The following is a 20,785-nucleotide window of genomic DNA, read 5'->3' as shown; positions in this document are numbered from 1 at the left end:
CCGGGTGCTGGGGGTGGTGGAGGGCCTGTATATCCTGCGGCCTGCTGGCATCGGCGGGGGTGGGGGGGCACTAACAACCAAGTGCCCTGTGCTGAGCACACTCTGCTACGTTTATGGGCACTCGGCACTCACGCCGGGTGGAGCGTCTGTTCGGCTGCGGTGGGGTGGACCTCGCCCTTTCGCGATGCGTGGGTGGGCATGGGAGTCCCGCCAGCTCGCCTGCGGGGCAGGTCGTTCAGGCGGGGTGTCGGTCTGTTGCTGTGGGGCCGGGATCCAGGCCTGCGGTCGGTGCCTGGTGCCCACGGCCCGGGCTGCAGAGTTCAGGGTCTTCGGGGTCCTTTCCGCTGCTTGGAAGCGCCACGACATAATACTGACCTTCTACACCACTGCCAATGGAGATAAGTCATGTACATTCACCGGTGGACATCTTACACACACACACACACACACACACACACACACACACACACACACACACACACACACACACACACACACACACACACACACACACACATACAGGCGGTCCCATCACACACACACACGCACACACACACACACACACACACCACCACACCTGCTTCAAGTGCACCCCAGCACTCTCCTGGTTGCATTCCTCTTCTTTCCTCCCTCATTTACTGCCATAATTATGACAGGAAGTGGCCATGTAACCAGTTTTCCTGGACCTAATTAACTGTTTTTCAATACGTGTTGTCGTCCAATGTTTATGTTTTTGTGTAAATGTTATTTGTCTCACCCGTGGTGATTCTCCCCCTCTTGGAGTAGTGATCAGTTGTCTATAGACCCAAACATGATAAATAGTTCTCCAAAGCGGGGGGTTGGTGGTGGTTCTCTATAACCAAAAACTGTGCTCTTGCCATTCTACAGGTCGTCCACAGGACAGAGTTATTGCAGCTGTTGTTGATGATTTAAGAATGAATAAAGAGTTGCATTGCAGGTTGGGAAGTTGAACTCCGCTTGCAGGCTAACTCTGTCCTGAATGCAATGGCATACAAACACTCTGTGTTATATGCCCAGCATGCTGACAGCACAGGTAAAAAAAAACCTAAAAAAAGGGGTCGTGCTATGCAATAGTTGATTCACATGCAAGGATCGTAATAGGTCTGAATAAATATGATGCACCGACTAGTTCTGTAGATTACTACAACAACATTGAATCTGTTTGTAGTAATTTCTGTAATAGTAATAATTAATTCTGCCAAACTTCTTCACCCGACTACAGAGAGATATTATCAACACACAAAGACAACACAAAATGAAGACATAAAAAATAAAACCATAAATAGTGAAAATACTGAAAATAAATACAATGTGTGTCATGAAGAACAACAACAAACAAAATGTAATAACAAATTCATATTCATTACAAATAACCAAAAAGATAAGACAAAAATCTATGAATATTTCAAATATTCATAGATCAATTAAAATAATATTTGAGACCACTAAAGATTTATTTGATTTAATTTTAAATTATGTAATTTAAGTAAATTAATCTGACTTATGCTGTTGAGAGATGTATTTGCACTTCTTTTCTGCAAGGTTTATGTCAGGGATCTCAACCTAGAGGCCCGGGGGCCACATCCGGCCCGAGAGACAGTTTAATGCGGCCTGTTACATGTTTATAATTTAAAATCGGCGCCACACTCGCTTGATTGAACCTTGCGACTTCACTCAATGTTCTCATAATGTTAAACAGTATGAACCAGAATATGGTGGTGTAGTGATAGGTGTTAACAGACATGTTGTAACACTATTCAGTAAAGTGAAAACAAAACAAAACGTGGGGGAGTTGGTTTTCCCCTGCAGAGGCACACAGAACATATACTTTAGACATTTATCAAGCATTTTTTTATGAGCAAATGAATGATCCAGTTATCTAAACTCATTGATCACAGGGGTGATCAAGGTCTTATCTGATTAGAAAAACTCAGTAAGCCTGCCAACAATGAACGAAACAAACAACAGAACCAGATAACATTTACAATGGGTTGATTTTTTTTTGTTTTTACCAGCAATTGGTGTGGTATTTAACATGGAAAATTAGAAAATTTGATCAATTTGATCCAATTAGGTAGAAAGGGTCAAAGGACATCAAGACAAGGCATTTATGTTGCGTGTTAGCGCCCCCTCCCGTTGACGTTCATACACTATCGCAAGCAAAGGTTCCTCAGTCATTCTAACTACAAAAATGCAAACAAACTTCAACGGCAAATTCTATACTTTTTTCAATATGGAAAAATGTTTTTACATGTTAAAAACATCTTTGACTGAAAAAAGATACGTCAGAATTATTCTTTTTATGTTTTACATTTTTGAGAGAATTTTAGTTATTATATCCTGAATAACCCTACAGGGATTAATAAAGTCGAATTCTCTAGTTCTTAAATAAGAGAAATGCGCACGACGACGTACTTTATATTTTTTTCTTGTTCACATGGACGGACATCATGATCATTCTTATTATAGGCAGGTTCCTCAGCCTCAGATTGTTATGGCGCAAAATGCAGCTGTCTTGTCGCCCCCTGCAGGTGGAAAGGTCTGTCGGATTATGATTTGTGTGCAGATGTGTTCATCCATATCCTGATCCCTGAGTTGAACAGGAGGCGTCATCGTAATTTACAAGAATATACAAATACAAATATGACTACAGGCCTTTTCTTTCTGCTTTGGCAGAGTACAGTGTACAGTGACTAAGTACTTGTATTCTGTTATTTTCCACTGATAAACACACAAAGGAATGCATGCACATACTCACACATATATATGAACATATATACATACTAACGTATATGCAATGTAGGTATAAGACAGTGGTTCTCAAACTTCTTTTATGAGTTTGCCCACTTTAAGATATTTTTTTCAGCTGAGTACCCCCTTCCCTGCGTTGGAAGAAAAAAAACAAAAAAAACATCAACATAAATGATGTACTGTATGTGCGTCGTATGCGTTTTTGTTAAACATTATATACAACCAAAATGTTTCAACACATTTTTTTTTTTATTATCTCTGCAGTACCCCTAAGGGGACGAGACCCCTATTAAGAGAAACACTGGTGTAAGTTGTATGGTATAAGGTAACGGTTTGTTATTGTTATCCCGGAAAAAAACCCTAAAAAAACCCAAACTATTCCGGAAACGTCTAAAGAAGATGATGCGTCTCACTGTGTCACCACAAAAAAAAAAACACGCGGCGACACAAACGAGTGACGCGACCGGAAAGATCTTCCCTTGAACCGATCTGTCGATTTTAGGGAGCGATTCCTTCTTGCGACGGGCGAGAGGTGAAAGGTTCGACTCTTTATTAGGATTCGGTTCTTTGCGAGTCTTTCAGTGGGGGAAAAAAAAAAAAAAAAGAGTCGTTCGATTTTCCAACCCTTTTAACGGTTGGCGCAAGCGCGCGGTGAGCGACGGAGGGCGCCCGCTGGCCGACGAGCGTGGGTTGTGCGCGCGGTATCTCACAGGAACCGTTTAGCTCCGTCAAAAGCGGTGTACGTCGGCGGGAGGCGGCGTCCTCGGAGATGTGGTTCACACATGCGACGCGTGAATCACGTCTCTAGCACATCCGCTAGGGATCACGCCGCGGGGGGTGGGGTGGGGGGGGGCTTGTAAATGCGTGTCCGGTAAAAACCTCTGTCATCGTTTTCAGCGCGTGAGACCCGCTCCTCCGCTATTTCCGCGGAGCGACTCCCGGCGCGCGAGTCCTTCAAACGTTACGCTCCGCAACGACCGAATCGCTCGCGTCGCACCGGCGGACGAGCGCGTAGAAGGAGCGACGCCGCCAACACCCCCCCCCCCCCCCCCCCCCCAAATAAAATAAAAGAAAAGAAAAAGAAAAATCGGCCTTTCGACGTGTCGCCGAGAAGCCCACGCCTCCGCCCGTCCCGTCCCCGGTGTCATTATTCCGACGGCACCGACCGGAGCACCCCGCAGGGCACTGGAAAGCGGCCGCCCCGCCCCCGCCACCACCACCACCACCACCCCCTCCGTCCGCGCCGCGCGCCTCTTTCGCTCGTCTCCCGCGACCTGCCGCGTTCGAGACCCCACCGGGGCCGCGACGATGCGTTGGCCACGTGGCTGCTCCGACGGATTCGAACGCCGCCTGGCAGCCGGACGGTGACGAGGCGGGGTCGCTGTCCCTTTTCTAAAATGGCAGAGTCGGATCTGAAGGCTGCAGCCATGGACGCCCTGATCCGTGTCCCTGTGAGTACGGCCTGTGCGTCTGATATGTGTGGGGATGATATATTTATTGTTGTTATTATTATGCTCTGGTCAAAAGTAAAAATATAATAATAATAATAATAATAATAATAATAATAATAATAATAATCGTCGTTCGGAATAAACGCAGTGGAGTCAAAAAGCCTGAGACGCACAGACAGGTTTATGGACGACGTGTGTCAATAGGTCTGGTTTATAAATGAGAGGGAAAGAAAAAAAAAAGTAGAACCACGTCATGTATTTGTATGTGTTTTAACTCGATCGGGGAATAAAAAAGGCTTAATTGAGTTTAGGCCCAAATTGCCGTCACCCTGAATCGGGCTGGGAATTGTATTTTGATGATGTCGAAATGCTTCCCCGGCAACTGGATTTAGCCAGGGACCGCCTCAGAACCACGGCTGTGCCCGATAAAATGAAATATAACGTCGCGACGCGGATACATTTCCAGGTGGAGGTGGGGTGGAGTTGCCATGGGGACGGGATGCGGGGGGGGAGCGGCAAGACCACGCCGCAGAAGGCAAACGTGGTTATAGGGTGGGCTATAGAAACCGATATATATATATATTTTTTTTTAATCTTTTATTTGTATTTTTTAAATTATTAATAATAACCCTCCCCGAGCCTCCCTACGGCGGCGCGAGCACACGGTAGTATTTTAACCCCACCCCCACGCCTCCCACCCCCCACCCCATCCCTGCAGCAGCAGCATCCTCCTGCAGGAGCTGCGCGCCGCAGTCATGGCGCCCAGATTCCAGGTGAAGGTAAGGATGGATGGACGTCGCGACGTGTTTATCCGTCGAGCCGCGGGGAACAAGCCAAAGGAATGGGGGTGGGGGTGGGGGGGGGGTAGGAAACCGCCGAGCCTCGTGTCGGTGGACGAAGGACAGGCCGTGGGTTGACATTGGGGAATGACACAGGCGGCGAGGGAGGGAAGGGATGAGGGGCTTTGGGAGCACATTGGATGCTGTCGTTCTCTGTCTCTCTGGCCCGTTTCATTTGGTCCTAAATCTACGGCACGGCGGCAGCTGCATCACTGTGGCCTGGATAACTTTAGTGTTTTTTTGGGGGATCCTTCTTGCGTCACCTTTGCACGGGCCGAGTCATTCTGTCTGATGTCCACTTGTTTTTGTTGTTAATTCATCCGACAATGTCAATTTTTCTCTTTTTGCATGCACGCATTTAAGCCTTTGTGCGGCTTTCTCTCTCGTAAAAGCCTATGCAATGCAAAGTTTTCTCTCTTGCAAAGAAGCAGAACCCTCAGTTGTGGACAAATGGAGAATTTTACCCAATGCATTGCCTGTGTCACGTCGCATCACCGAGACATCCCCATTTGGTGCCACACCAGACAGTTGTTACTGCAACTGTTTTGATGTTGATTTACGTTGTCAGTATAGTGCAGTTGCAGAACCACGGACGTTACAACAGTTTGCACGGGTCAACAATTTAAGCCGTTTCCAGTGGAGCCCTCTGTCAAGGGCATCCCCAAAGGCAGCGAATTGGTAAGGCGCTCAAAAACCACCATATATACTGCGCAACAGTTTGCCTCAATAAAAATAATTTTGGTTAACATTAAAAACACATTTAGTAACCTTGAGAATCAGATAACCTCAGTCACGATGAAGATGGCAAAATGTCTGTCTACCAAGTAGGTAGGCCAATCGTTCTATGATCCTAAAATTCCCTGGGCCAGACAGACAACGGCAAACTGCTCCAGAGATGCTAATTTGGGCCGCTCCTGCTCACCAGGCCACCATTATGCATGAGTAGGCATTTTCTTTTTGGGTTATAAAACTGTGTATCATATTAGTGATTATATCCCCTTCCAAAATCCAAATCAAACATGAAACGATAACAATACCTGAGTCTTTGCTTTCTTGACATATAGAAGCATACTGTATGTCCTATAGGGACGATCCTTAAAGTTTATGATCCAGGATAAGGATCAGCGGTGAAAAAGATGGCATCGGTCCACCCGTTAAAATATTGATCATAAAAACAATATATATTCCTAAATCCCGGTTGTTTTCCGTGCACCAGTGGTAGCGTTCGAAGCTTTGCTCCGCCGACCTCCGTGGGCCGTGACGCCTCTCTGCTCTCCCCTCTCGCAGTCCAACGTGAAGAGCATGGAGCGGGAGCTGCGCTGTCCGGTGTGCAAGGACATCGTGAAGCAGCCGGTGGTGCTGCCGTGCCTGCACAGCGTCTGCCTCATGTGCGCCTCCGAGGTCCTGGTGGCCAACGGCTACCCACCGCCGGAGCTGCCGCCGGAGCCCAACTCCCCGGCCTCCACCCCCAACACCCGCTCGCCACGCCAAGCACGCCGGCCCACACCCAAAGCCGAGCAGCGACCTATTGACCGGGTGCTACGGGCAGGTGCGGATCAGTCAAAAATGCACGGCTAAATAATTCATTAATTCACTGTGAAGGATCAGGATTGAGGAATTTTTGATGTTTATCCCCGTTTTAAATCAACTGTTCATGTAGCAGCTCCGTCCCTCCATCGGGGGTTCGCTGTAAGTAATGTCGGGGGAGATCCATAATCTGCGTTCGGTGCAAAAACTCACTCCACATTTCAATAGGATGCAGCAGTTGTCCGATTTTGAAAATTCAAGGATTAATTGTTTCAAAAAAGTGCATTTGTTTCTATTTCCTAACTTCCCTGTTTGCTGGTCCTCTTTTCATTGCTGGCTTTCGCTTGGAGGTGGCGTTGTTGCCGGTGCACGCCACAGAAAGGCGGAAAACATAAAGAAGAATTCACATCATCTGATGAAGAATCATACGCGTGACCGACCACAATACGTGGAGTGAGTTGTTGCACCGGACAAAGATTGTGGATTTGTCCCCCGTTACTTGAACTGAACTCCCGACGGAGGGATGGAGCTGCTGCGTCCGTGGATAAAAAATATATGTATCCTGAACCTTTCCTGTGATGATGACCTATAATAAATATGCCGCAGACTGCAGGTGCTTCCGGAAGACAGAACCCAAACTCTGCATTTCTCGCTGCTCACGATTGATTTTCCCTCTCGCTCCTCACCAACCGGCCCCGGGTCTCCAGGCTACGGGACGTATCCAGGGCGACGACGCAAGGAGGGCCCGCCCCTGATCATGATGTTTCCCTGTATCCCCTGCGGGCGCGACGTGGAGCTGGGCGAGAAGGGTCTGACCGACTGCCTGCGAAACCTCACCCTGGAGCGGATAGTGGAAAGGTAGCGGCCCAAAGCACCGCGGGAAAAAACACGCATCCAGAGGCCGCGACGTGGCCGCTCGGGGCTCACCGTGCTCCGCCCTGATAGGCCAGCAGGTTTGGGAGCCAGCCGTGCGCACGCTGCGGCGCGGCAGCTCCGGCAAGCTGTGCCTTTCCGGAGACTCGCACCAATTTATAAAAATGACCCTGTTCTATTGTCTATTGTGCCGTCCCTCCCCCTCCTCTCTCTCTCTCTCTCTCTCTCTCTCTCTCTCTCTCTCTCTCTCTCTCTCTCTCTCGTTGATATAGAGGTTTATCGGTTTATTGTGAATTGTTTATTTTCTTGTTTATTGGTTATTGTATTTTTTAAATGTACTTTTAGCTTTATTTTGTGTATTGCGAATTTGTTTCCATTTTGTATTTTTTATTACTTGATTTATTTATTGCCTATTTGTTCCATCCATCCACCCACCCGACTGTCCGTCCATCCACCTACCTACCCGTCTATCTGTTTTTCCATCTATCCTCCATCCGTCCATCCTCCTACCCATACATCTGTCCGTCCATCCACCCACCCAAATATCTGTCACCCGCCTACCTATCAATTCCACACATCCCTCCCCCCCCCTCTCTTTCTCTCTCTCTCTCTCTCTCTCTCTCTCTCTCTCTCTCCCCCAGGTACAGACACACGGTCAGCCTAGGCAGTGTGGCTGTGATGTGTCAGTTCTGCAAGCCCCCCCAGGCGCTGGAGGCCACCAAGGGCTGCGCCGACTGCAGAGCCAGCTTCTGCAACGAGTGTTTCAAGCTGTACCACCCGTGGGGGACGCCGCGCGCCCAGCATGAGCACGTCCAGCCCACGCTCAACTTCAGACCCAAGGTGAGCTCTGAAGGACCACACCGGCGGTCAAACACACAGGCACAGAAGCCCACACGCACACACACACACACACACACACACACACACACACACACACACACACACACACACACACACACACACACACACACACACACACACACATACTACATTTTAGCCCTGGAATCTTTAGTGATATTGTGTGTTTTACATGAAAAATAAATAAATAGATACAGTACTTTACACTGCTCACTGACATTAGAAAAGTAAGCAATAATAATAATAATAATAATAATAATAATAATAATAGTAAATGTAGCTGCAGGCAGCAACACACAGGTTCCAGCTTAGTCGTGTTAAATACGAATGACAGTTTTGAGAGTTCCCGTAAAACACACCATCACTTCGTATCGACACCAATTACAAATTTTCGCGTTCCCATGGAACGTAGCATCAGTTCGTGCGGTCGCTCCTCTTCACATCAGCATTACCACTAAAAACGAGTGACAATTTCTCTGAGTTTCCCTTGAATGCAGCATCGGCTGATGTAATGACGTGGGGAGTTCTGGTGACACAATGAATTACTACTACAAGCTGATCCACTTGTTGCGTATTGTGACATTATTCTAAAAGTTAGAAAACAAAGACAGAGTATTGAAGAGGTGGAACAGTCATTGTTCTAACAAATGAAAAATATGGCAAAATTGAGTAACTTTAAATATGTGTTAAATATGTGATATGGCGAAACGATGATGACCATATTTTTTCAAATGCAAATTACACTATAATAACAGTTTCAATTTTTCTCAAAATAGTGTATTCCCATACCAAGTCGTTCTTACACCACTATGATACTGCTGGAATTTATGCAGTATCGTAGCTAGATTCACAGAATTCTTTGATTTAACATAAAAGAGAAATTACTAATCGATTACTTTGACGTAATAAACAAAAAACACCTGTAATGCCGATACAAATATACCTGAAAGTTAAATAAGTCATCCAGCCCACGTGTTGACAGTACTTCAAGATGACCAAATATGAAGTGTTGAGATGGAGTAATCAAAAGAACATAACTTAAATACACACACTGATTTTAAGTGATCTTCACTGATTTTGCAACCAAATTTGTGATTTGAAATGGTTCCTGACTGATTTTTGGGTGTTTATTTGGCTGATCTCCAGGTTCTGACATGTCCGGAGCACGACCAGGAGAAGCTACAGTTCTACTGCCGCTCGTGCCAGCGGCTGCTCTGCTCGCTCTGCAAGCTGCGCCGCGTCCACGCAGGACACAAGATCCTCTCCGTGGCTCAGGCCCACCAGGCCCTGAAGGTGGGCCACTACGATACCACTTCCAGATATCCCAAAAACATACAGCTAGGGAAGGTTACATTGTGGAGGAATGACTAACCGGTTTTGTCTATAGGTTATCCATGTTCGTCATCATTGATCAATTCATTTTCAACACATCTTTCCAAAACGGATAACTTCAGTCCAGTGCTTGAAGTGGGAAAAAAAGGGCCGGTACTCCCCTTAGTCACATGTTGGGCGAAAGGGTAATAAATATTCTTTATAACAAAGATATATATGAAAGTCAGGGTCCTTTCGTGTGTGTGTAGAACAGCTAAGAGCTGTTCTCCATCGAAGTCGGAACGCTGAAAAATCCAACCTTGTACTTGGAAAAGTGTAAAAGAACAGCCATCTATGTTGGAAATTCAGAGCCGATTGCTCACACAGCAACATGGTGATGTGCCCGCTGATGGTGAACAACATTTCCTTTGTTTAGATTTTAAAAAATGTCTACGGTCATTTGGAACCACTCTGTAGTTTTTATGTTACATTAACACGGGGACCACCGACCCCAGATTTCCAGGTTTCCTTGGAAGATACCATCACTTCCTGCTGCCTTTCCGACGCGATGCAAGCTAGGAGTTTCCAATCCACCTGAACCAGAACACAGCAGCTTTTACCGACAAAGCAACAGAACTGGTGGTATAGTGAAACCAGCTGTTTCCACCAAAAAGGTGCGAAATCGAATGCGCAAACACGGATATGTCCATATATGGTCAATAACATCCTGGCAACCCAGAGCCAGACCTCGCAGCTTGTGCGTTATAATTAAATAAAATAGTGCCCACCGATTCAAGCAAATCATATATATTTTACAATATCTCCACTTGATTTTTCCACTTGAGAGGGCAGAACAGAGACCGGCAGCTGGTGAGAAGTGCTGGTGCTCAAGAAAAAATCCCGTTATGCCAAAGAGTAAATTGCAGAAGTGTCGGTACGGCGTACTGTTGAGTACCGAACCATTTCAAGCACTGCTTCAGCCCCAGCTCACTTCATCTCAAAGCAGTTCATTTATGATGTCTCAACATCCTCCTATCCGCATTAAGCTATCGCAGGCTAATTGACGAAAGGAATTCAACACACATAGAATGTTTTGCACAATTTCCTGATGGCTAACGTTCACGTCCTAGGTCAAACGTCTAATTTGAAAGGTCTTTCTTCAAACGCAAACGTCTCCGATAATGAAGTATTTTACTGTGATACTGGTCAGTACCTATGTGCACAAAGTCCAGGAGCACAGGCACACACACATTTATACATAAAGATATATATAGCAGCTCCACCTGCCACACACCGCCTGGGTGGCTTTTTCTCAGCTTTTTCACGGCTGTCCTCCGAGACAGAGACGGGCAATGGAGCAGAAAACACACCAGTTTACAGTCAAGAGTGGGCAAGCTGGAAAAAGCCCGGAGCAGGTGGACCACATGTCATGACAAGGGCTCCTCTCCTGTGTGTGTGTGTGTGTGTGTGTGTGTGTGTGTGTGGGGATGAGGTTTTACCTGTTGCTCGTTGATTACTCTAACGAGCAACAGGCATACAGCCCCCCTTATCTGGGGTGGGGTTACCCTTACTGAATTTGTGATTTGACTACCATCAATTTGTTGGGTTGACCCTTGTTATCTTGAAAATATCCAGTGGGTGACACAAGCTAATAATAATAAAAACATTATTTATATTATTATCTCTTTAAAAAGATTAGCAATGTGGAGTGTCATTCTACAGCCTAAACCGGTGTCAGAAAGGCACATTGCAGTATATCACAGCCTCGCAATGTACATTAGTATTAAGCCTTTAAATCTGTGGTGTGTGTGTTTTGACAGGACAAGATTACCAAGGAGATGAACTTCATTCTGTCCAACCAGGAGACGGTTCTGGGCCAGATCACGCAGCTGGAGAGTGCCATCACTCAGACAGAGGTGACAAAATATCTCTAAATATGGAAGGAAACTTAATATCAGTAAAAAAAAAAAAAAAGCAAAACAATATTTTATGTTTTTGTTAATGTTATTCTGTCATTTCAATTTGTGACAGTGTTATATTTTATATTGCATAATTTGGTACCCTACACAAAAGAATAAAGAAATTGTAGAATGACAAAGTCAAGAAAAAAAAAATTGAGTTGTTAAATTAACTGCTGTTATATGCAATCTATTTGGGTATGAGTTTCTTATAAATTGCAAGGAATAGAGATTTAGGTTTATTTCTGACAGACGACTCTTAGATTTAATTTCAAATGATCTTTATTTATTTAGCATTGTTTAAGTTTGGGGCGTCTGGGCTCTGCTGCTCATCGCTCCCGGTGAGGTGTACGGCAAACACACGCATGCTTAATGAGCTGGAAATATTGGAGTGATGAGCTCCAATCCCCCCATTGGATAGAAGAGTAGAGCCCAACAGGTGGATGCAGGGGAGGTGGAGGCAGCGCAGCAACACAGCAAGCAGAACAGGAAGCAGAGCAGGTGGGGCAGGAGGGATTGGCTGCTTAAATTGGCAGCCCAAATAAGGGCGTGGAAGCCTGTGGCGCTGTCGGGTTGTTTGACAGTTGTCTATGCCTTTTTTTTCTTATTTGTTTATATTTCTTTTCGTAGGCGAAGTTAAGTTTAAATATAAAAAAACCCCACAGCAACAGTTTTTTTGGTAAAAAAAAAAATTAAATAAATAAATATATATATATATATATATATATATATATATATATATATATATATATATATATTTTTTTTTTATTTCAGGCACAAGTTACAACCAATTGATTTGGCTAGTTAACTTTTTAGGTCAAGCCTGCATGTTGTGAAATGCATGTAGTCAAAGAGTTTAATGATTTTAATGATACCTTTGATGTTATGTATCCATTTTCCACCAGGAAAGACACCTGCCAGGGTGCCTGTGGTGCAGTGCTCCGTCTCTCATCAGTGCCGGTGTTTTGGGTGTTTCCCCAGGTGAACAGTGTGGCGGCCAGGGAGCAGCTGGCGGAGAGCGTGCGCGACCTGACAGCCGCTCTGGCCGAACGCCACGCGTCGCTCACGCAGGCGCTGGAGGCGGCGCGGCAGCGGCGGGGCGAGGCGCTGGCCGCCCAGGTGGCCGAGAGGCGGAGCCTGATGGAGCACGCCGGCCTCATGGCCTTCACCCAGGAGATGCTGAAGGAGACCGACGCGCCCTGCTTCGTGCAGGCTGCCCGCCAGACACACAACAGGTCACAGATTTTTTTTTTTTTCTTATTAGTTTCCAACCTTCTTTTGTGAAATTAAATGCATTTTTGAGAGACAACTATTAGATTTAATTCAAAATTAATTTTATTTATTTAGCGTCGTTTGAGTTTGGGGCATCTGGGCTCTACTGCTCATCACTCCCGGTGAGGTGTACGGCAAACATACGCATGCTTAATGAGCTGGAAATATTGGAGTGATGAGCTCCAATCCCCCCATTGGATAGAAGAGTAGTGGAGGGAGCGCAGCAACACAGCAAGCAGAGCAGGAAGCAGAGCAGGTAGGGGAAGAGGGATTGGCTGCTTAAATAGGCGGCCCAAATAAGGGCTTAGAAGCGTGTGGCGCTGTCGAGTTGTCTGACAGAACCAGCTACGCCTCAATTTCAGGATTAGGGTGTTCAGGAGTTTCAGTCATACTGACTTAGCCGACATTTGTATTTTCTATGTGTAATATCATGTGTTAACACTGCTATGACCGTTAAAAAGGAAGTAATACTAAATAGGATGGAGGCTCCAGACCGACAGGAGGTTTTATTTCTTAAGGCAAACCAGGCATGGGTGGCTGCGCTCTGTGGTTACAGTTTTCTTGGACGTTCACTCCAAACCTGTATAAAATTGAATAAAACACCGGACCATGATGTCCGAACAGACGCAACAAAAATAGAAATCCGTACAACACTCCTTGTTGGGTAAAAAGGAAGACAGTAAAAGGTGCTCAGGTTGACACCTCAGGCACCCATTCACGTGGACCTGCAGGGCACAGGGCCTCCCAGCCTGAGCCAGGAGGTCTGTATTTCTTGCTGTGGCCTCTGATTGGCTCATGTGTCCACTTTCATGTCATCAGGCAAAACCTGACGTGGTATGTCACTCCACACACTCTTCAACAAGACTAGATTAGTGTCGCACAAGATTAGATTCAACAGATTGTCATTGCAAAGAGTACAAGTACTGAGGCAACAAAATGCATTTCTCTGCATTTTACCATCCTAGTAACTGAAGTAACAACCATTATTGTCTTCGTAAAGAGAGTCAATAGTCGTTATTTATCCACTGAGGCTTTGATTGAATAAAACCCTTTCTGCACAGGACAAATCTGTGTGAAATGAAAGATCATTTATTTTGGCTAAGTAGTGCTGGTCAATATATCGTTATAATATCGACGTTGTGATGTCAGCGCTGCAACCTTCTGAACTTTAAAGACTGTTCTATGTCTTCTAATCAAGTCCTAATCTCTTCCTGCTTGGTTATAGTATTCACATTACCAATGGTTGGTTCTGAAATATTTGTTTTGTATAAAAATATTATGAAAGGTTCCAATATTTACCCACAAAATATCGTGGTCATGATCGATATCGAGGTATCCATAAAAAAAATAAAATAAAAATTGGGATATTTAATTTTGTCAATATCGCTCATCTCCCCGACTCCAAAGTGTGATATCAAATTGACCACCAGGTGGCGCTCGCAGACCCGCTGTGAGTCTCATCAGCTGCTATTTTACAGAGCTTTTTTGTATCGCCGCATTTAGTTGAGGATGTAGATGGACGTGACCTGAGAAACTGCCCCGCCCTCAAGCCACACTCAAAAAACAATTCTCCCCTCTCTCTCTCTCTCTCTCTCTCTCTCTCTCTCTCTCTCTCTCTCTCTCTCTCTCTCTCTCTCTCTCTCTCTCTCTCTCTCTCTCTCTCTCTCTCTCTCCCTCTCTCTCCCTCTCCCCTCATCAGATTGAATAAATCCATCGAGAACCTGCAGTGTTTCACTCTGGCCGCCGATCCGTCCTTCAGACACTTTCAGCTGGACGTCTCCAAAGAACTCAAACTCCTCACCGAGCTGCACTTCATACAAGGTATTGGGGGCGGGGCGCTTTGCGGGTTTGGAATCAGGTTCTGTTGTGCGACTGGTCGTCATTCCACTTGTTCGACCAATCAAAGGCCATTAATGTACATGGTAAAAGTTGTGAGCCGGGCAACGTTGCTTGTACGGAATTGAATATTCGAGAGCGGGGATTTCTCAAGCCTGATCGGTCCGGAGCAGGTCCCAAATTCTGCAGACACTGGTAATTGTTTTTTTTTTTTTTTTTTTTTTGCTTCTGTATTATTACTTTGGAGCCAACTCCGCAAATTTTATGCATTACCGTTCACATTTAGGCCGATGAGCAGAACAAAGCACGCAGATTGAGACTAAATAATAATGTATCTTACCAGACTTTCAAAAGGGACATTACTGGCCATTGGGCAACTGTTTCATGTCAATTTGAGCACGGCATTGCCCACTTTTATAGTACAGTGGTGCCTCGACTTACGACTGTAATTCGTTCTATAAGAGCGGTCGTATGTTAAAACAGTCGTATGTCGAAGCAATTTTTTCCCATATAAATTATGAAATCATGAAGGGTGAAAATAAGCAAAATACACAGCACAAACACAGTACACTTGAAAAAAATATCGATAAGCCACAAACTATGTGCACACACGATGTAGGTTGCCCGCTGACTGACTGCTGACTGGCCGCCGACCCGGCAACTGTAAATTTCCACGGTCGTATCTTGGAGCAGTCGGTCGCAAGTCGATACAAATTTTCACGACTATGGCTGCTGGTATCTTGGATTAGTCGTCAGTAGATGCAGTCGTAAGTCGAGGTACCACTGTACCCATAATGTTGACAGTATACTGTATGTATGATAATATATCAATCAAACGTCAAAATATCAGGCATAGAAATGTATTTTGATTAGTCCACTATGTTTATTCCGTCAGTCACTCATCAGGTACTTATTTTCAGTGTGTCGTTGGTGAACTGCTGTCCCTGCGTTGTTCTCTCACTGCTGCCAAAACCCACATTGTCAGCGTCCTGGTCGGGGACGGAGCCTCAGCTTTGTGCTGTTTGGCACCGAGACGTGTTGTTCACAGCAGCGGTCGATGCATCACAAACTATTTCAACTTTCAATCAAAAACCAGGAGCCGCTCCATTCAATTCCTCAAAGCAAGCGATGGCAGCTCCTTCACCTCCTCCTCCTCTCCCTCTCCCCTCCTCCTCCTCTCTTCTCTCTTTTCCTCTCATCCTCTGCTCCTCTCCTCTTCCTCTTTCTCTCTCTTCCTGTCTCCTCCCTCCTCCTCCTCCTCGCCTGTCTCCTCTCTCCTCTTTCTCTCCTCCTTTTCTCCTCCTCTCTTCCCTCCTCCTCCTCTTCTTTCCTCTCCTCCTCTCCCCTCCTCTCTCCTCTCCTCCTCTCTCATCCTCTCCTCTCTGCTCCTTTCTCCTACTCTCACCTCTCCTTCTCTCTCTCCTCTTTCTCTCCTCCTTTCCTCCTCATCCCCTCCTCTCCTCTGTCTTCTCCTGCTCTCTCATCCTCTCCTCCTCTCTTCTCCTCTTTTCTCTCCTCCTCTCTTCTCTAATCCTCTTACCTCCTCTCCTCTCTCCTCCTCTCCTCTCCTCTCTTCTCTCCTCTCCTCTCTCATCCTCTCCCCTCCTCTCCTCTCCTCCTCTCTTCTCTCCTCCCCTTAATTCCTCTCCTCTCTTCTCTCCTCCTCCCCTCTCTCATCCTCTCTTCTCTCCTCCACCCCTCTCTTCTCTCCTCTCCCCCTCTCTCATCCTCTCCTCTCTTCTCTCTCCTCTCTTCTCTCCTCTCTTCTCTCCTCCTCTCTTCTCTCCTCCACCCCTCTCTTCTCTCCTCTCCCCCTCTCTCATCCTCTCCTCTCTTCTCTCTTCTCCTTCTCTCTCCTCCTCTCTTCTCTCCTAACCTTACATCCTCCTCCTCCTCCTCCCCAGCTCCCCTGGCTCCAGTGATCGACACCCAGCGTACCCTGGCCTACGACCAGCTCTTCCTGTGCTGGAGGCTCCCTCAGGAATCCACGCCGGCCTGGCAATACTCTGTGGAGTACCGGCGGCGGGGCGTGGTGCCGGGCGGCGGGGCCCGGGGCGGCGGCTTCCGGGGGGGCCTGGCGGCGGCGCGCTGGGGCTGGCAGCGTCTCGACGAGGTGAGCGCCACCAGCGCTGTGATCGACCGGCTGGAGATGGACAGCGTGTACGTGCTGCGGGTGCGCGGCTGCAACAAGGCCGGCTATGGCGAGTACAGCGAGGAGGTGTACCTGCACACCCCGCCCGCTCCAGGTGAGAACACCCGAGGACCCAAGGACCACATTCCACCCGTTTTCCTTCCACAATCAGTGGTTATTCCACCAGGGGCGCGTTTACATATACGGGGAATTTGTCGCGGTGAGCATTGGCGCGCTTCTCTACTGATGATAAACAGAGAGAAAAAGCTTAACACTCTGAAAAAATATATAATAACAAAATACAATAGAATAAAATATTAAGTAAAAATTAAAATGGCCAAATGTACACAAATAGTTGAAAAGTAGAGAACAGAAATAGTAAAATACATACAAAGATACAGAATATACAAATGCAATTCTATGCACAGAATAAGTTATTGATTATGGGTATATTGGGTATAAATTAGAATTATAAATGATAACTATATATTTACTAAGTTATAACAGTTTGTATTTTGCCTTGAATGCGCAAAGTCCATATTAAAACTCAAGAGAAAGAGTAAATCATATATAGCGAGGTGTAAGTGAGTAAGTCACATACTGTATCTACCAGGTCACCAAGGTTGCAACTACTTGTCCCCAAACAACGGTCATCAAGACAAGAGTCATTCAACCCCCGGTTTGAGAGTCACTCCACCCACTTCAACTTCACAATTTAGAAAAAATTCCAAGAAGTGAACAGCGAGGAGGCGGGTGTGACTGATTGAGGCAGAGGTCGCCCCATGAACCCCCCCCCAGAAGTAAAAAAAAAAAAAAAAAAGATTTTTATTAAAGCACAAGGTTATGGAGCTTAGCGAAAAACCTTAATGAAAAAAAGAAGCTGTGCAAGTTGAATAAATAGTGAGTTATTGAATACATTGAGCCTTACATGGCTTCCCGGTTCAGTCCATGCAGGGTGCTTGGTGGGGATTGGACTTACCTTCTTTATTCCCCCCCCCCCTACACATTTTGTTTAAATTTGTGACGAAGAGAGCCCCATACGACGAATATGAAAGTGTCCTTCCTGCGCGCTTTGGGCTGGTTTCACCACCACATGGCGCTGCTGACCCACATTTTGAATTGTAGTAGTTGATGAATGCCAATTGAATGACATTTGTAAAGAAATGTTAATGTTATGACTTCGGTTGGTGTGTGTTCAATTTGAGGAGCAGTCCTCATATTTCAGTTTCCAGCTGAGAAAACCTAAGAAATAAGAGCGTAGCGGTAGTGCAGCCGACCTTGTCGAGATGCTTAATCATTCTTTTTCTTCTCATTCCCATGTTTTTTTTTTTCTGCCTTCTCTCCATCCTTCTCTCCATCCCTCCACACTCTATTCCCCTCTCTCCTGTCACTCCCCACCCCGCCCATCCCCATCCGTCTCCACTCCCGACGCCTCCGTCCTCATCCGCCTCTTGCTCATCATCATCATCTCCATGCACAGCGGCTCTGTCTCTGCTCCTCATCCCATGTCGACTCGCCTCCTGCAGACAGTAAGCGGAGCCTCCACACCCAGAGCGTCTTTTATCACCCTGCCCTGCTCCTCTCCTCCTCGCCTCCTCTCCTCCTCGCCTCCTCTCTCCTCTCCTCCTCGCCTCTCCTCCTCGCCTCCTCGCCTCTCCTTTCCTCTCCTTCTTGCCTCTCCTCTCCTCCCCTCTCCTCTCCTCTCCATCCTTTCTTCCGCCCCCATCCGTCGCTAAGCAGAGCGGCCAGAGGTTTGCAGCTTAACAACGAAGATGTAGAATCAGATCCGGGGGCTTGTGACGTGGCCTCCCTTCGGTTTCTCCTCCACCTCCTTCCCCTCCCTCCCGCTCCTGTGTTTTGGTCTTTTTCGCTGCCTCCGTTATCGTACCAGTGCCTCCTAAATGGAAACCCTGTGTGTGTTCCACCGCCCTGCGTCGTACGATCGATGGCGGGACCTGTCGGGCTCGTTTTGCTCTCTCTCTCTCTCTCTCTCTCTGTCTCTCCCTCGCTCTCTCCCGCTCTCGTCCTCGTTCTCTCCTCCTCGGTCGTTTCTTTCTTTCTCGGTTGTCTCTTCGCTCCCTCGCTCCCACCCGCCTCCCTCGGCCGCTCCCGCCCTTCTCCTTTTCGGGCCTCTTTATTATTACTTTCCCCTCGTCCTTCCACGGCGCTCTTGCTGTTCTTATTTTCACCCTCTCCTCTTGCCCTTCCTCTCTCTCTCCCTCTCTCTCTCTCTCTCTCTCCCTATCTCTCTCTTCATGACTCCCCCAGTGCTAAACTTCTACCTGGACTCTCGCTGGGGTCTCCACGCCAACCGGCTGGTGGTCAGTAAGGAGCAGCGGTGCGCCCGCAGCGTCCCCGGTCTCTCGCTGCTGCAGGCCGCCGACCTGGCGCTCACTTCCTGTCACATGACCTCCGACCTCTTGGTGGGGGACGTGGCCATTACGCAGGGACGACACTACTGGGCGTGCTCAGTGGAGCCCGGATCCTACCTGGTCAAGGCGAGTTTCCACATGGGGACACGGATCAAAGTGCTGCTGGTGAATTTGCAGTGAATTATAATTGAGGTTTATTTTTGCTAATATTGCAACAGGTGGGAGTGGGTTTGGAGTCGAAGTTACAGGAGTGGTTCCATCTTCCCCAGGACATGGCCAGTCCCCGGTGAGTGGTGACAATAATAACAAATAAAAGAATTTCCGATTTCTGAGTGTGTGTAGATAGATAGATAGATAGATAGATAGATAGATAGATAGATGGGTAGACAGATATCCAAAGTGTAAAAGCTGTTGTTTCCTCCTCAGCTACGACCCGGACAGCGGCCATGACAGCGGCGCGGAGGACGCGCTGGACTCCTCCCCCCCGTTCTGCTTCCTCACCATGGGGATGGGGAAGATCTACCTGCCCCAGCACAGCAGCAGCAGCACCACCACCACCGCATCCACCACCACCACCACCCACCACCACAACCACCACCACCACCACAACCGGGACCCCAACGGCAACGGCCCGGCCTCGCCGGCGGGCCTCACCTACCCCCTGCCGCCGCGGCTGGGCGTGTGCCTGGACTTCGAGAAGGGCCGCGTCACCTTCTACGACGCCCACTCGCTGCGGCCCCTGTGGGAGGGCCACGTGGACTGCTCGGGCCCCGTGTGCCCCGCCTTCTGCTTCATCGGCGGCGGCGCGCTGCAGCTGCAGGAGCTGGTGGCCAACCGCAACGCCGACCAGACGCCCGTCAGGAGGGTCACCATCCAGCCCCGCGCCGCCAATCTGAATAATAACAATATCAACAACTGAAAACCCCGTAGGGATGGGATGGAATGTTAAGACCGTATTTACTCAGCTAGATCTCAGCGATTTTCTTTTGTATTTCATTTGTATATGACGAGACCTTTCTATCGTGAAAAATATGCAAATGTAATTAAGTTTTCTTACATTTTTGTTACATGCATTTTGTTTTCTTTTTGCAGGAGTTAATGAATTGCTTAAAGTAGTGGTTGGCACATTAGAAATAAACCTGTAAATATGCCTTTGACGCTTGCACTTGTAGCTCTGCAACATCGCATACATTCATAGCATCTATACACGACGCCGTTTCTTTAAAAACACCGTCTTCGTCTCCTCGCGCCCTCAGCCGTCTCCATTTTCACCTTCCGTCGAGCGCGCTTTCTGTTCTTGAGATTTTCCAACTGTTAGTGGACACCTTCACCCACCATAATCACGACCAAAGTTGTATTTTTTGGGGGGTATAAACGCTTGTGTGATTAGGTGCTAGATTAGAGGTAGAGAGGAAGATTTGAGTCAATGCCGTAATTAGAGGCTCCAATTATACCTCCGCCGCACATCTAATCACTGGATGCCGATGGTTCTGTTTGTGCGTCGCCGTGTTCCGCTCCAAATTCATCAATCCGGCGTGTTTGTCTGCCTGTGAGCGTGTGCTTGTGTGTTATGCTGACTGATAAC

General features: G+C 47.1%; 1 protein-coding gene across 1 annotated transcript; it reads left to right on the top strand.

Moving 5' to 3' along the window:
- Positions 1-4,978: 4,978 nt before the first annotated feature.
- trim46b (tripartite motif containing 46b) lies at positions 4,979-20,119 on the top strand (the record flags this gene model as incomplete). Its single annotated transcript, XM_080007251.1, has 12 exons — positions 4,979-5,002; positions 6,350-6,611; positions 7,297-7,447; positions 8,104-8,302; positions 9,467-9,613; positions 11,452-11,547; positions 12,571-12,824; positions 14,561-14,682; positions 16,602-16,943; positions 19,097-19,326; positions 19,419-19,486; positions 19,627-20,119. 12 exons carry the CDS (start codon positions 4,979-4,981, stop codon positions 20,117-20,119), a joined length of 2,388 nt encoding a protein of 795 aa, XP_079863377.1.
- Positions 20,120-20,785: the final 666 nt, after the last annotated feature.

The sequence above is a fragment of the Zeus faber genome (assembly GCF_960531495.2).
Source record: "Zeus faber genome assembly, chromosome: 1".
In the NCBI taxonomy this organism is placed as follows: Eukaryota; Metazoa; Chordata; class Actinopteri; order Zeiformes; family Zeidae; genus Zeus; species Zeus faber.
The sequence above is the reverse complement of the archived record's forward strand: the minus strand, read 5'-3'. Positions and strand labels throughout refer to the sequence as shown.